Source organism: Salvelinus alpinus, chromosome 20, assembly GCF_045679555.1.
Source record: "Salvelinus alpinus chromosome 20, SLU_Salpinus.1, whole genome shotgun sequence".
In the NCBI taxonomy this organism is placed as follows: domain Eukaryota; kingdom Metazoa; phylum Chordata; class Actinopteri; order Salmoniformes; family Salmonidae; genus Salvelinus; species Salvelinus alpinus.
In genome coordinates, this window is record NC_092105.1 from 15,476,532 (window position 1) to 15,490,310 (window position 13,779).

Genomic DNA, 13,779 nt, shown 5'->3' on the forward strand with positions numbered 1-13,779 from the left:
ATCCCTGAGCTGACAAGGTTAAAAAAAATCTGTTGTTCTGCCCCTGAACAAGGAAGTTAACCCACTGTTCCCCGGTAGGCCGTCATTGTAAATAAGAATTTGTTCTTAAACTGATTTGCCAAGCTAAATAAAGGTAAGATAAACAGCCTAATCACAAGCCTTGGTCTAGAATTGATCTAAAGGCCACACTTATTTACACTCTGCAGATAACAAACCACAGATAGGAGCCAGATGTCTGACAGGATGTATAAATGAGGCATCCCTTTAGAAAATTTCACTAAGCACCAAATATGGTTCAATGCGAAAAGATTGAAGAAAGAAACAGGATGAAAAAGAAAATCCAGTTGGTTTCTTATCAACAAACTAGGACTACATTTTTAGTGCACAAGTGTGTGTACATTTTATTCTAATCGATAACTAGGCGGGTCGAACTGGGGAATTATTGACTGTCGATTTACTGTCAAAATACACGAGCAAGAGGATCGATCTTGTACTCAGCTCGCTAGTTGGTTGGGTTGCATGCAAAACTCAACGGCTGTGGATTTGCATAGCTTTACTGTATCTGGCTTCGATACCTGCTATCATCAGACATCCGGATGATATGATTCTCATGGAAAGCCATGTCCAACTGTGACAGTGTAGGGCTGGTTGCCATATATAACCCGTACACATAATAGCCCCCTTCTATGTAGCTGTCTGTGTCAGTATCCTAACGTCCAGGTTTGAAGATTAAGCTTCATAGCCAGCCAACAAAACAACTCATATTTAGAGTGTCTGTCTGTCACTGCATTAAGTCCTTCATAGCTCAGTTGGTAGAGCATGGCGAATGTAACGCCAGGGTAGTGGGACCGATTCCCAGGACAACACATGTGTAAAATGTAAGCGTCTGCTAAATGGCATAGCTAGCTATATAGTTAGAAAATGTGTTCCTAGCGGTTAGCTTGAGAGCTTGCTGTCCATCAACCAGTCATAACAAATAGCTGTCAAAAACGTTAGCTGGCTAGCCAACTGTAAATTCTTGAATTACAGAAATCAAGTGGTAGCGCACCATAGCTGCTGACAAACTAGTTTGCTTACTTACCTTTACCATTTTGCCAGGATGTGTACCAAGACAGGCTGAGAAACGACGTGAAGAAAATTATCGCAGTCGCAACCGTTCCATTTCTGAGCCTCATCTCATTTCAGCGATTCTCTCCACGAAGCGTGGGGACCCGAGGGTGCCGTGCCTCTCGCCCTCTGCCTTCGGGGTTGTCAGTCCAGGCGGAGGCGCGTGATTACGGTTGCCCAACCCGGCTAGTACCGGAGGACGTTGGAAGGAAGCGAGGAGGTTTGAGAAGCTAGCTAACTGGAAAGGGGAATGGACGTCTCTCTCTTTCTCTGTCCCTCCTGTCTGCCGTGACGAGTCCTCAGCGTCGTCTCCGTGAGTGACTGATGATCTCTCCTCTCGCTCTGTGGTTGATGATGATTTCCCCCTCGCTCTCTTGCTTGAGGGTGGTAAATCACGAGGCAGCTCTTCCTTTTTAAAATGTGAGCATGGTCGCGCGGCGCGATTATTCCCCTCCACTCACTGCACAAAGTGATTAGGATAACTGAAAGATCCTGAACAGAAGTGTTGACACGGCTCCTTAATCTTCTGCACTCGGATGATTCTGGGGATGGCAAGAGCAAACCGAATCAACTAGTTGACAAGAGAACATCTGCATGAATTAGATTTTTATTTTCAGCCGAACAAAGTTGGCAAGCAGCAACCACTGACGTGCTGATGTAAGTTAGAAGGTAGCAAAACAAGTAACTAGCTAGCTGACACATTCAGCAGATGGAGGGTAGAGGAGGATAGTCTTTGCTGGGAACCAGCCCAAGCATAAGATGTGGATGTGCTTCTTCATAGACCATAGCGTAGCTAGTTATCGCAAGATAAGGTTAAAGAGATTCATTAAAATATTTAACTACACTAGTGGCTGGCAGGCTACATATAGCTAGCTTCACAGTTGGATACCTGTTTTCTGATTAGACTCCCACGCTGGCTGCTTAGCAAGCTAGCTAGCTATACTGATGCACAGCACACACACAACAGGCTCGCTCGCGACATGTTCCATTGAATCTTCTTCAGCATAAAATTTGCTAGTTTGACAGCAGGTTCCGACCCTACTGTTATGCTTGTTTACACTGAGCTGCACTGGTGTCAGAACGCAATCATGAAAAACTACCACAATGCAGGGGTTGGGTCTTTGCATGTAAAAAAAATGTAAGTGTCAAATAAGCTTGTTGACCAATCAGGATCTGAATATGACTGTACATTTTATAATAATGTAACACATTCATACATTTTTAATGTAGATATTACACATTGAATACAGTCACTTATATATAATGTCACTGCGATTCACCGAGACCTATGCTATGATGCTGGTAAAGTTGTCTCGCGCACCTACCGCAGGAGGCAGACACACTTCCCCAAGCTCTGGGACAGTGCTGATCAGAAAAAAAGCTAGCTAGCTGATGGATCCAAACAATGTTCTCCCACAAAAAAAAAACATAGCAAAACAACATCTATATAGCTAGGTGTCATCATTTGAAATAACCCTAATTTATAAGACAGTTTTTGTATTTGGTTGATGATGGTCGGACCCGGTCTGGTCAAGCTACACTAGCCACATGAAGATAGCTAGCTGCTTATAATGTTAGCTTGGGGAAACAGGGACAGGTAGCTGGCTATCCTGTTAGTTTGTTATCTAGCAAGCTAGTTATTTTCATAAATTGACGTTTGACTGCAGTAGAACAACCATTGGTTGCCTAGCTAATACTTAATCACATTTTTTTATTTTTTTTGCAGTTTCTGGTCATTGTTTTCAGTCTGGTTGCATTGGTGTTAGCTAGCTACCAAGCTAAAGCTAGCTAGCTAGTTACCCCAGAAGTTGCTAATAACATTTGTATCAAAGATATTTGTGACTGTCATACTGCAAACCGAAGTCAACGTAGTAGGGAGACAGCCTACCTCAAGTTTCTAAACTGTCGTTAATGTTGACAAAATGCTTGATTATTACTCTGTATTTTAACTAACTAGGAGGAATCAGGTGCAACTGCTTGGGATGTGGCTGGCAGGCAGAAGCATCAGGATCCCCATCCTTTCTCCCTACCTCTGCGATGGTTGCATGTCTGGGAGAATGCTAACATGTTTGATCCTGCTCCTTCAGACGTTTTTCCATTCGGTCAAACAAATAATGCCTTACCAACAAGGTATTGTAAACACGTTGTGGCCGATGTTTGTGCTTGTTTGCAGACTTTTTATTTTAATTATTGTTACAGCTTTGACAGTGCTACTGACTGTAGTGGTGGCGCTTGGCTTGTGCATGCAATTCAGCACACACAACATTCTATAATTGAATGTTATTAGCGGTGGCTACTGCTAACTAGCATGAGTACAGAAAGGGCAGTTTTCTGGCAAAACTTTCAGTATTTCAATCTTCTTGATGTATCAGTGTGGATAAAGGTAAAATTTGGAGTACAGTGGCAAATCCCAGTTAGCGATGAGTACTTGGGAGGCCGGCGTTCCGCCACAGAGGCTGTGCGGTAACTTAAAAAATATATATAATAATCCTCATACCCCCCGCCCTTCACCTGCCCAGTCGGAGGCAAGACACTTTTTCAGCATCAAGTCAAATCAAATTTATTTATAAAGCCCTTCCTACATCAGCTGATATCTCAAAGTGCTGTACAGAAACCCAGCCTAAAACCCCAAACAGCAAGAAATGCAGGTGTAGAAGCACGGTCAGTGGAATGCCTACTCCGTCGCCAACATTTTAAAAAATGTATTTGATTTTTATTATTTAAGGTACATTGGATGCCATCTCAATTGGGAAAGGTACTGCAAATGATTGTGTGTGCAAAATATCAGATAACGAGGCCCAGTCCTGTTCACCTGGATCCACTGGTGACGACAAATCAAATCCAGTCAAATAAAATGTTATTGCTATGTACTTTCAGGCTTCTCACAGTGCAACGGCGACAAAAGTGACAGTAATCAAATAACATAGTAACATAGGAAAGCAATCAAATTAGTGACATTGTAACTGTATAACATACTAATATAAAAATACAAAATAAACAAAATCAGGTATAACAGGCAGCAGATAAAATAAAATAAACCTTTATTTATTATTGCCTATAGGGATATAGTAGGCTATGGACATTGTTTGCCCATGTGCATAGTGAGTGGAATAAGTAGAGCAGTTGCAGCATATCAATCATATGAAAGTATATACATTAGTAGTGCAGTAAGGGGACATAACTACTGCATTGGTCCGGTAGACAAAAGGGATTTCAGTGTGTACAGAATATGAATAACTGTTAAGTGTGTGGTAGAGTGCAGTAGTCAGCCCAGGGTTCAGCTGTTGGAACAGTCTTGTGGTTTGGTGGGGTAGAAGCAGGCTTTGAGACAGGTTGTCCGAGACTTGATGTTGACCCTCACTGCAGCGAATCCCTGTGTGCCGCCTCCAACCGGAGGCCCCTTTCAGGTAACGGGTGACCTGAATCTAGACCCCCTCATCTGTGGCATGCCGGATTGCATGGATCTTCTGAATGGCTCCTATACACCAAGTAAGAACATTGAGTTACATTTGAATCGCACATGTAGTTACGAGTTAAGAATGTACTTAAAAAGTAGAGAAAACAAGTAACACAACTTACTGTGAATAACAGTATTCAGAAACAAGTCCCTGAAACAGGCCTTATCCCCTGCCCAGGTTGTGGCAAGACTGACAGAATGCAAGGTAGCATCCGCCAAACTGTCGACTTCAGGTCCTTGGCCCCATTACAGATAGAAACCTAAGCTACAAAATGCAAGAGAATTATTAGAAATTACACACTATGTTAACATATTTCCCTCCCCCACCCCCTATATTTTATATACGTTTATTGTGACAGTCTAAAGACAGATGGCAGATATTTCCAATAAGTATTTACATTTAAGTTGGTAACAGTTTATGTTATTACCTTCATGTCTGCAGCCCAAACATGGCAGTTGGCCCGTCGTAGTGCCTTACTCCTGTCCCTGTTTGAAACAATAACGTTATTTACATTGAAATGAAGTAAATACTGTGCAAGAACAGATAGGCAGTCTTATCTGGGCAGGTGAATGTAACGTTACATACCTCCATGGCTTTCACATCCACATGGTGCTGTGGTGAATACGATGCTGGGGCTGGCCATTACTGGCCAGATGGCAAACTACCCAACTTAACCGCATTTACCATAATTTAGCTAGCTAGCAACGGCCAAGTTTATGTTTCTAGCTAGCTAGCTAGTTAAGCTCGCTAACGTTAGCAAGTAACGTTAACTAGTTAGGCAATCTAGCATTATTGTCCTCATTGACGTTAACATTACACAAGTAAAACTACTCACAAATGAAGAAAAGCAGTAATGTTAGTTACTTGAGCAAACTAACTTTGCATTCCAATCTGGTACATAAACAGAATAAAAACTAGGTTTAACGTGATAAAAAAAATATTAAAAAACACCAGCTAAGCTATCTATCTATCTATTGTCTCCTGCAAATGAGCCACTCCATGCATGATTCAAAATCCAGGCTAGTGAATTGGTGCTCCATCTATCTATAACCGACTGAATGGGTGCTGCTAGTGTGTTATTGGTCGGTATTTCCAAACGTTTAGTGGTGTAAAATAATAATAATTCTGTTCCAAAAGCCTGTGGAATTTCTTTGGTTTGTAAACTCGATAGAAGATGGTAACAAATAACTTCCTGTTGAGGCTTTTCGGCTTCTTCTGTGGTGTTTAAGAGGTACGTAGTGATCAACACTTTTCTTCAAGTGGGTACAGCTGTTTCGGGAGTGACGTTTATTGTTAGAAAGGAACCGTTTGTATTGCCTCAATTATATAGTATATTAAATCAATAGCAAAAATGTAGACTATTTTGGGCCATAGTCAATATATCATTAATCTACTTAAACTAAATCATTAGGTGTAAAAGCAGCCTGCCAAGGGCTTATGAGTGGAGGCTACCCGCCAGAGATGCAAATCTGGCCCCAGATTCACAAAACACTTCTTACGCATAAACTTAAGAAGCGTCTTAAGAAAAATAATAAGCTCATAAGATAGTTCATGAGTGCAATTTTTCTTAAGAATGTTTTATGAATCTGGGCCCAGGTCTTGAACTTTGCCATTTGCTCGCTTGCAGTAGTAATTTATAGCCTTAGGCATAAAGGCAAATAGCAAGCGGGAGCACATTTTTTGCTATCTGGGATCCCATTCCTGCATTGAGGTATGTTTTCTGACCCATACCTCAAGCCAGCTCCATTGTGTCATAATGTAACCATGATTGCGTTCCGACCCCAGCGCAGCTCAGTGTAAACAAGCATAAGGTAGAGTCGGAACCTGCTGGCTAGTTATCTAATTACTTGATACCTGCAACCTAAATTACAGTACAACCATTAAAAACTACATTTGCCACACTTAGCTTCAGGTATTTTTATTTAATTTAATTAGGCAGGTCAGTTAAGAACAAATTCTTATTAATAATGACGGTCTACCAGTGAACACGGCCTACCGGTGTTCTGCCTTGTTTTTTCCCCCTTGTGAGCTCGGGGATTTGATCCGGCAACCTTTTGGTTACTGGCCCAACGCTCTAACCACTAGGCTACCTGATGCCTGAAATGCATTTATTCTCAAAGGTGGCCAAATTAGAGTTTTCTAAGGAATAATCACTGCACTGGTCTCCCAAACATCTCAGTCAACCATTCTTGACGCCATTGGTTGCCAAGTATTAACCGTCAACACGCACCTGCGCAGTGCATCATTTATGGGATACTCGAGCTAGTAAAACACACACCACTCTTTAAAAAATGTTTTATTCAACCTTTATTCTGTTCAAATATTTTTTATTGAACACACACAAGAATGTTGTATAGGTATAAAAGACAGGTATACAATTCTTATCTAAACATAAAAGAGCAGACAGAAACAAAAAGACCCAGAGTTCTGGGTACAAAACAAATATTACAAAACAAGACATACAGAAAAAGGACAGGTAGAAAGAAAGAGGGTAGGTGTCACCCCCCACTTATTCCCCCCCTTTATCCCTCCCCCACTTCTTCCCCCCCTTTATCCCTTCCCCTTATTCCCCTCCCAACTGCTCGGGTGGCGGTGCCAGCACATGCTGCCCAAAGGTGGATTAAAATATTACAATTGAGAGTGCGTTAAAAAGTACAAATTCACAGCGCCGAATGGTCCAAGTAAGAGAGGAAAGGCTGCCAGATTTGATCAAATGTTGATAATTTATTGTTCAGAATATATCTAATTCTTTCTAAGTGTACAGTGTTTGCCAATTCGCTGAGCCATAATTTGGTAGTGGGCGCTTCCCTCTTTTTCTAAAACAACAAGATTCGTTTTTTTGCCGAAATGAGACTGTAAGAGATGAGTTGTTTTTGAGGGTTGGTTAATCCGTTTAGGGAATCAGACACTCCCAGGATTATCAGAAGTGGGTCTGGGTCAATTGAAGTCTCCAGAACTTCAGAGAGGATCCTAAAAATTCCACACCAGTAACCATACAAGCTAGAGCATAGGGCAAAGCAGTGGAGTAGTGTACCCTGTGCAGCCTGACATTTATCACACATAGGGGATGTATCAGGAAATATCCTATGCAGTTTGGTTTTGGAATAGTGTAATCTGTGTAATACCTTGAATTGTATGAGACGATGTCTGGAGTTAATGGAGCAGGTGTGGATATACTCCAAGCTATCTTCCCAGTCTGCCACCGAAATGTCAGTCCCTAGTTCTTCCTCCCATTTTGCCTTAATGGCATCTGTAGAAGGTGTGCTAACAGATTGAAAAGCATCATATAAACGAGATATCAGTTTGTCTGAGGTGGGGGATGTTTTTATGCATCCGTCAAACATGGAAGGCTTAGCGTTCCCAAATGTTGGGAGGTGTTTTCTAACATAGTCTCTGATTTGTAGGTTACTTCTGGGAAGATTATAAGTTTCTCTCAGCAACTCAAAAGAAGTGGGTTTTAATTTGCTTCCAGATTCGGACTGTGCTATGTATAATAGGATTGTTACGATAAAGTGACCTCTCCAGATTGACAGGCGACAAAATCACAGCACCAATAGAGAAGGGGTGACACTCCTCCCGCTCCATACTAAGCCAGCTGGGTGAGGGACGTGCGTCATCCAGCAAAAACGTAACAGCGCGGAGGTTAGCGGCCCAGTAATAAAATATAAAATTTGGGAGAGACAATCCTCCTTCCATTTTGGATTTGCAGAGGTGTTTTTTACCTATCCTGTTTATTCAACCTTTATTTAACTAGGCAAGTCAGTTAAGAACAAATTCTTATTTACCATGACGGCCTACCCCGGCCAAACCCTAACCCGGGCGACGCTGGGCTAATTGTGCACCGCCCTATGGGACACCCAATTAGGGTTGCAAAGGGTCGGAAACTTTCCGGTAAATTTCCTGAATTATTCCGGAAAATTTCCATGGGAAGTTAAGCCCTGGAATTCGGGGAACTTTGCTTAAATTCATTTTAAAAAATGTAGCTTGACAGTGAACCTTTTTTGTGGGATACACATAAGGCAATTATAGGTCTTGTGGCATATTTTGTTTAAACCCTCGGCATGCACAGTGCATTCTTCCATCACATGTACAGCGGATTCTCAAGATCTTGCACACTAATGAGATGCTATTGAGCCCACACTACTACACTGTCTGAGCCAACGACTACATGCTTTCTGGTAAGTTTTGATTAAAATGCTGGGTGGGGTGAATATATTTTACATGACATACATTATTTTTTGTTAACTAGTAAATAGTAGCCTACAGCAAAGTGTGTTTAAATCGTTTCTAACTTGTTAACACTTTCTGCTAGTTAGTTTTTGCTGCCATGTGGGTTTTAGCTTGCTTGAGCCTGCTAACTGAGGAGTGTTAATTCACCTGTTTCCATACATGTTTCATTTTAAAACATTTATCTTACAAAGGAGTTGTTTAATCTAACTGCTTAACTGCAGCTAATGTAGAAGGAAAGCTGTGCACATTTGCAAATACTGTGCCAAATCATATGTGAAGAATGCAACAATGATGCAGAATCATCTGGCCAAGTGCATAAAGTTCCCTCAGAGCTCACAACAAGCAACCTCTGACAAAAGTCCCTATACTTCTATTTGAGGTGAAAAGTATGACTCAGACACCATATCGATAGCAACAGCTCATGGTCCTCTTGGAATCAGAAGTTTTCTTTACACAATGGAGGAATGTAGTCAGAGAAATGCTGATGAATGTCTTGCTCGAGCTGTGTATGCAACTGGTTCACCTCTGATGCTCAAAGACCATGTGTATTGGAAGAGATTTCTGAATGTTCTTTGCCCAGCATACACCCATCCAACCAGACATGCTTTATCTACTCATTTGCTAGATGCAGAGTTCAAGTGAAGTTCAAGCAAATCAGAGAGAAACCAGTCTGTATTGCAATCATCTCTGATGGGTGGTCGAATGTTTGTGGGCAAGGAATAATTAACTACATCATCTCCACCCCTCAACCAGTATTCTACAAGAGCACAGACACAAGGGACAACAGTCACACCGGTCACTATATTGCAGATGAGCTGAAGGCAGTCATCATTGACCTTGGACCACAGAAGGTATTTGCACTGGTGACAGGCAATGCTGCGAACATGAAGGCTGCTTGGTCTAAAGTGGAGGAGTCCTACCCCCACATCACACCCATTGGCTGTGCTGCTCATGCATTGAATCTGCTCCTCAAGGACATCATGGCACTGAAAACCATGGATACACTCTACAAGAGAGCCAAGGAAATGATTAGGTATGTGAAGGGTCATCAAGTTATAGCAGCAATCTACCTCACCAAGCAAAGTGAAAAGAATAAGAGCACCACATTGAAGCTGCCCAGCAACACCCGTTGGGGTGGTGTTGTCATTATGTTTGACAGTCTCCTGGAGGGGAAGGAGTCTCTCCAAGAAATGGCCATATCACAGTCTGCCGATATTGACACCCCCATCAAGAGGATCATCCTGGATGATGTATTTTGGGAGAGTGGTAAGTAGCCTTAAACCTATAGCAGTAGCCATTGCACAGATTGAGGGAGGCAATGCCATCCTGTCTGATGTTCAGACTCTGCTTGCAGATGTAAGAGAAGAAATCCATACTGCCCTGCCCACTTCACTGTTGCTCCAAGCAGAGGAAACTGCAGTTCTGAAATACATCAAAAAGCTTGAAGACTTATGCCTGAAGCCCATACACGCTGCAGCGTACATGTTGGACCCCAAGTATGCTGGCAAGAGCATCCTGTCTGGTGCAGAGATCAACAAGGCCTATGGTGTCATCACTACCATGTCTCGCCACCTTGGCCTGGATGAGTGCAAGGTTCTTGGCAGTCTGGCGAAGTACACTTCCAAGCAAGGGCTTTGGGATGGAGATGCCATATGGCAGTTGTGCCAACATATCTCATCAGCCACCTGGTGGAAGGGACATCAGCCGCCTCAGAGCGCAACTGGTCCTTGTTTGGGAACATACACACCAAAGCACGCAACAGGCTGACCAAGACATAGGTTGAAAAATTGGTAGCCATCCTGGCATTTTGAGCATGACAATGAGCCATCTTCAACAAGGTTGGAAAGTGACAGTGAAGATGAGGCCTCAGAATCTGATGTTCAAGAGGTGAACATTGAGGAGGTCCAGGGAGAAGACATGGAAGCCTGAGAGGAAGACAACCAAAACTTCAGTTTCTAGACTATCATTTTACATATTCCCTTTCTTTTGTTGCTCAGTGAAATCATCCCATGTGAAAAGTCAACTCATTTAATTAAAGTTCAATTCATAACTAAATCGTTTTTTAAATTTCTATTGGAAGGATTTAATCATTTGCAATTATGCCTACTTATGATAAGGTAAAAGGTTTATGTGCATATATTTCCATTAATTCCCACGGAAAGTTTCCACTGAATATTCCCCAAAATGTGCAACCCTACTCCCAATCACGGCCGGTTGTGATACAGCCTGGAATCGAACCAGGGTCTGTAGTGATGCCTCTAGCACTGAGATGCAGTGCCGTAGACCGCTGCGCCACTCTGGAGCCCACTCTCTTCAGCACCAAAATCCCAAAATACTGTTTGACAAATTAACAAATACATTGACAACAAAATTAGAAATACTGTATGCAGTTTGCACTTCCTCAGGACTGAATCAGTCCAGTATTTATTTACCAAAGACTATAATTGTTTTAATAATGTGTAGCCGGTTAAACTCAACTCCATGATATGACGGAGTTGAGCCGCGACTAGTGTGGACGGACTGGAAACACGAGATTTCAGCAACCAAAGAATAGAACCGCAAGTGCAACCAAAATACTTTCTGAAAAGCAGTTAATACAGAAAAAGGCATTTTGATCGGTGCATAATTAGGAGCATACCTACATTGACAGTGGTCCAATTATTTAAAAAATGAAAAATCAGAACACTTTATCAACTTTCGGCTACTGCATCAATAACCGCGATTGAAAGACTGGGAAAACATGTCCATTATTTGACCTAAGCATAAAATAGAAATGTGACTTGACACAACTCAAGATCAGAGTCAATCTAATGTCCACCAGACATGAGCCTGTTTTAGGTAGGTTTTTGGTTTGTCATTGTCTAGCTGTTGGACAGAAGATTATGTGAAAAGGCTTTGTGGTAGCATTGGATAAACATCTGCAAAGCAAGTACATCATTCTGTACATTTAACAATCTCCAGTGTCTGCTTATAGGCATCTATATCTACGTCTGTATATTCACATTCTGAAGAAGCTTTCCCTTGAACTGGATGACATCTTACATTTGTTGTTACTTCTGCATGATCCACGGTAAGACCACACTCTGCCTAGAGAAGGTCTAAACCCTCTTCATGTTTCCCATCTCACTTCGAAATATTCCAGAACTAGAGCTTCTAGAGCAGGGCTATTCAACTCTTACCCTACGAGGTCCGCAGCCTGTTGGTTTTCTGTTCCAGCTGAGAATTAAATGCACCCACCTGGTATCCCTGGTCTAAATCAGTCCCTGATTAGAGGGCAACAATGAAAAAAACACAGTGGAACTGGCATCTAGGTCCAGAGTTGAGTTTGAAGGTTCTAGAGCCTCCCATTATGTTGTGTTTGTGGTGATGAATGTGATGACAGCTGCTGTGCTATACAGGGAAGCTAACACCCAGTCTTGTATTGGTAACGTGTGTTGTATCTGACACGGTGTAGTAGATTTCATATACATTGTGGATGAAGTTCCTCTCAGTAGGGTGTGGCTTTGAAGTAGTCTTCCAGGGGGATGAGTGACACCCCTCCGACCCAATCCTGGAGCCAGACCTGGGTCAGCTGCAGCTTCATAAAGAACCAGTTGTGTCCCGCTGGCCATTTCTTCATCACAGGGTGTCTGGAGGGAGAGGACGAGCAAGAGCATTATACTCACTAAACACGCAGACAGGTATGCTAAGTACAAAGGCTCACACACATTGCACATATGTAGAGACAATTGGACAGACACTCAAAACATGTTCAGGGAGGATGAGCAATTAGTGTGCCATGCGCACACACCTGGAGAACATGGCCTCCTTGGCAAACTCCACCTCCTCTGGGTCCACCTCCACCATCTTGCCTGTCAGAGTCAGTCTGGCACAGCGGGGTCCTCAGGATCATACATCTGCTGCCTGGGGAGACATAACATAATGTTGAACCATAACACAGACATACACGCAGCAAGCATTAATGTGCCACTTCAATGTAGTACTGGATGGGGACCCAAGAGCTCCCGAGTGGTGCAGCGGTCAAAGGCTCTGCATTTCAGTGCTAGAGGTGTCACTACAGACCCTGGTTCGATCTCGGGTTGTATCACAACCCAGTACACACTCTGTTCTACCTGCAGGAGTCTCCCTCTGCATCTGAGAAAGTGAGAGAGGCGAATGGGAAGCTTCTCAGGTCTGCTACAGTGTTGTCCATCAGGGTGACGTAGAAATAGAGGACTCCTGTACTGTTGTCCTTTGGGCCATCACTGACTGAGAACATATTCCCAAAAGGAAGGCCCTTTATCTGTGGACACAAAATATTGTAATACACAGGCTATACATGGCTGTTATTTGAACACAACACATGATAGTACATGTTGAGTGATAATGTGCTTCATGGAGCAATTGTAATGTAGTACTGTACCAGGTCTTGAGTGGAGATGGTGGCGAGATGTCCTCAGTCGCTGTAGTGGGCCATGTATCTGACTGTCCTCGCCGTCTCCTGGTGTGGTGGAGGTGACGGGGCACTGGCGGGCGCTGTCATCTCCTCCATCCGATAGGAGAACACCCTGGACGCAGAGGACACGGGCGCTGCATCCTTGGTTTTCGATTTGACACTTTCTTTGGGCTTCTCCGCACTATCTTGTAACACCGAGTGCGGATATGCCGGTTTCCAAAGCCCGCTGTTGTCCACTAGCACAACGGGGCGGCATCCTCCTCGGACACGGCGTCGTTGGACGCGACAGCCCAAGAGTTCCTAAGAGTGTAGCTCTCACAAAGGCACAGTGTCGCGGCAAATAACACCAGGGAAAGATGGTATGGCTTCATAAAACTTTGAGAAGTTGTCTGTGTTTAGTGAATCATGTATGTGTGTTTTCGTAATGTAAGCAGAGAGCAATAGGCAGAGCCACTAGTTACACAAGGGGTAGACAAGAATTGCCACAGCGCCACCCCTTGGTACAGCACGTAATGACCGGGTGAATGTTGCCCTCCTTTCCCCATTTAC

General features: G+C 43.0%; 1 protein-coding gene, 1 long non-coding RNA gene and 1 pseudogene across 2 annotated transcripts in view; all 3 read right to left on the minus strand.

Annotated features, from left to right (window-relative positions):
* Positions 1–2,107, minus strand: part of LOC139546352 (alpha-1,3-mannosyl-glycoprotein 4-beta-N-acetylglucosaminyltransferase A-like) — an 82,541-nt gene extending 80,434 nt beyond the window's left edge. Inside the window, exons 1-2 of the mRNA XM_071354643.1 lie at positions 1,997–2,107; positions 1,082–1,649 (exon numbers count right to left, since the gene is read on the minus strand). Of these exons, the coding sequence (XP_071210744.1) occupies positions 1,082–1,175 (94 nt within the window). The 5' untranslated portion in view covers positions 1,176–1,649; positions 1,997–2,107. The remainder of the gene's footprint in view (positions 1–1,081; positions 1,650–1,996) is intronic.
* A 2,024-nt stretch (positions 2,108–4,131) lies between these two features.
* On the minus strand, positions 4,132–5,764 carry LOC139547207 (uncharacterized). The gene is made up of 4 exons (XR_011669357.1): positions 5,151–5,764; positions 4,993–5,050; positions 4,687–4,829; positions 4,132–4,585 (listed from the first exon to the last, which is right to left on the minus strand). It is a non-coding gene; the product is annotated as an uncharacterized lncRNA (long non-coding RNA).
* A 6,397-nt stretch (positions 5,765–12,161) lies between these two features.
* Positions 12,162–13,694, minus strand: LOC139546354 (protein CREG2-like; annotated as a pseudogene).
* Positions 13,695–13,779: the final 85 nt, after the last annotated feature.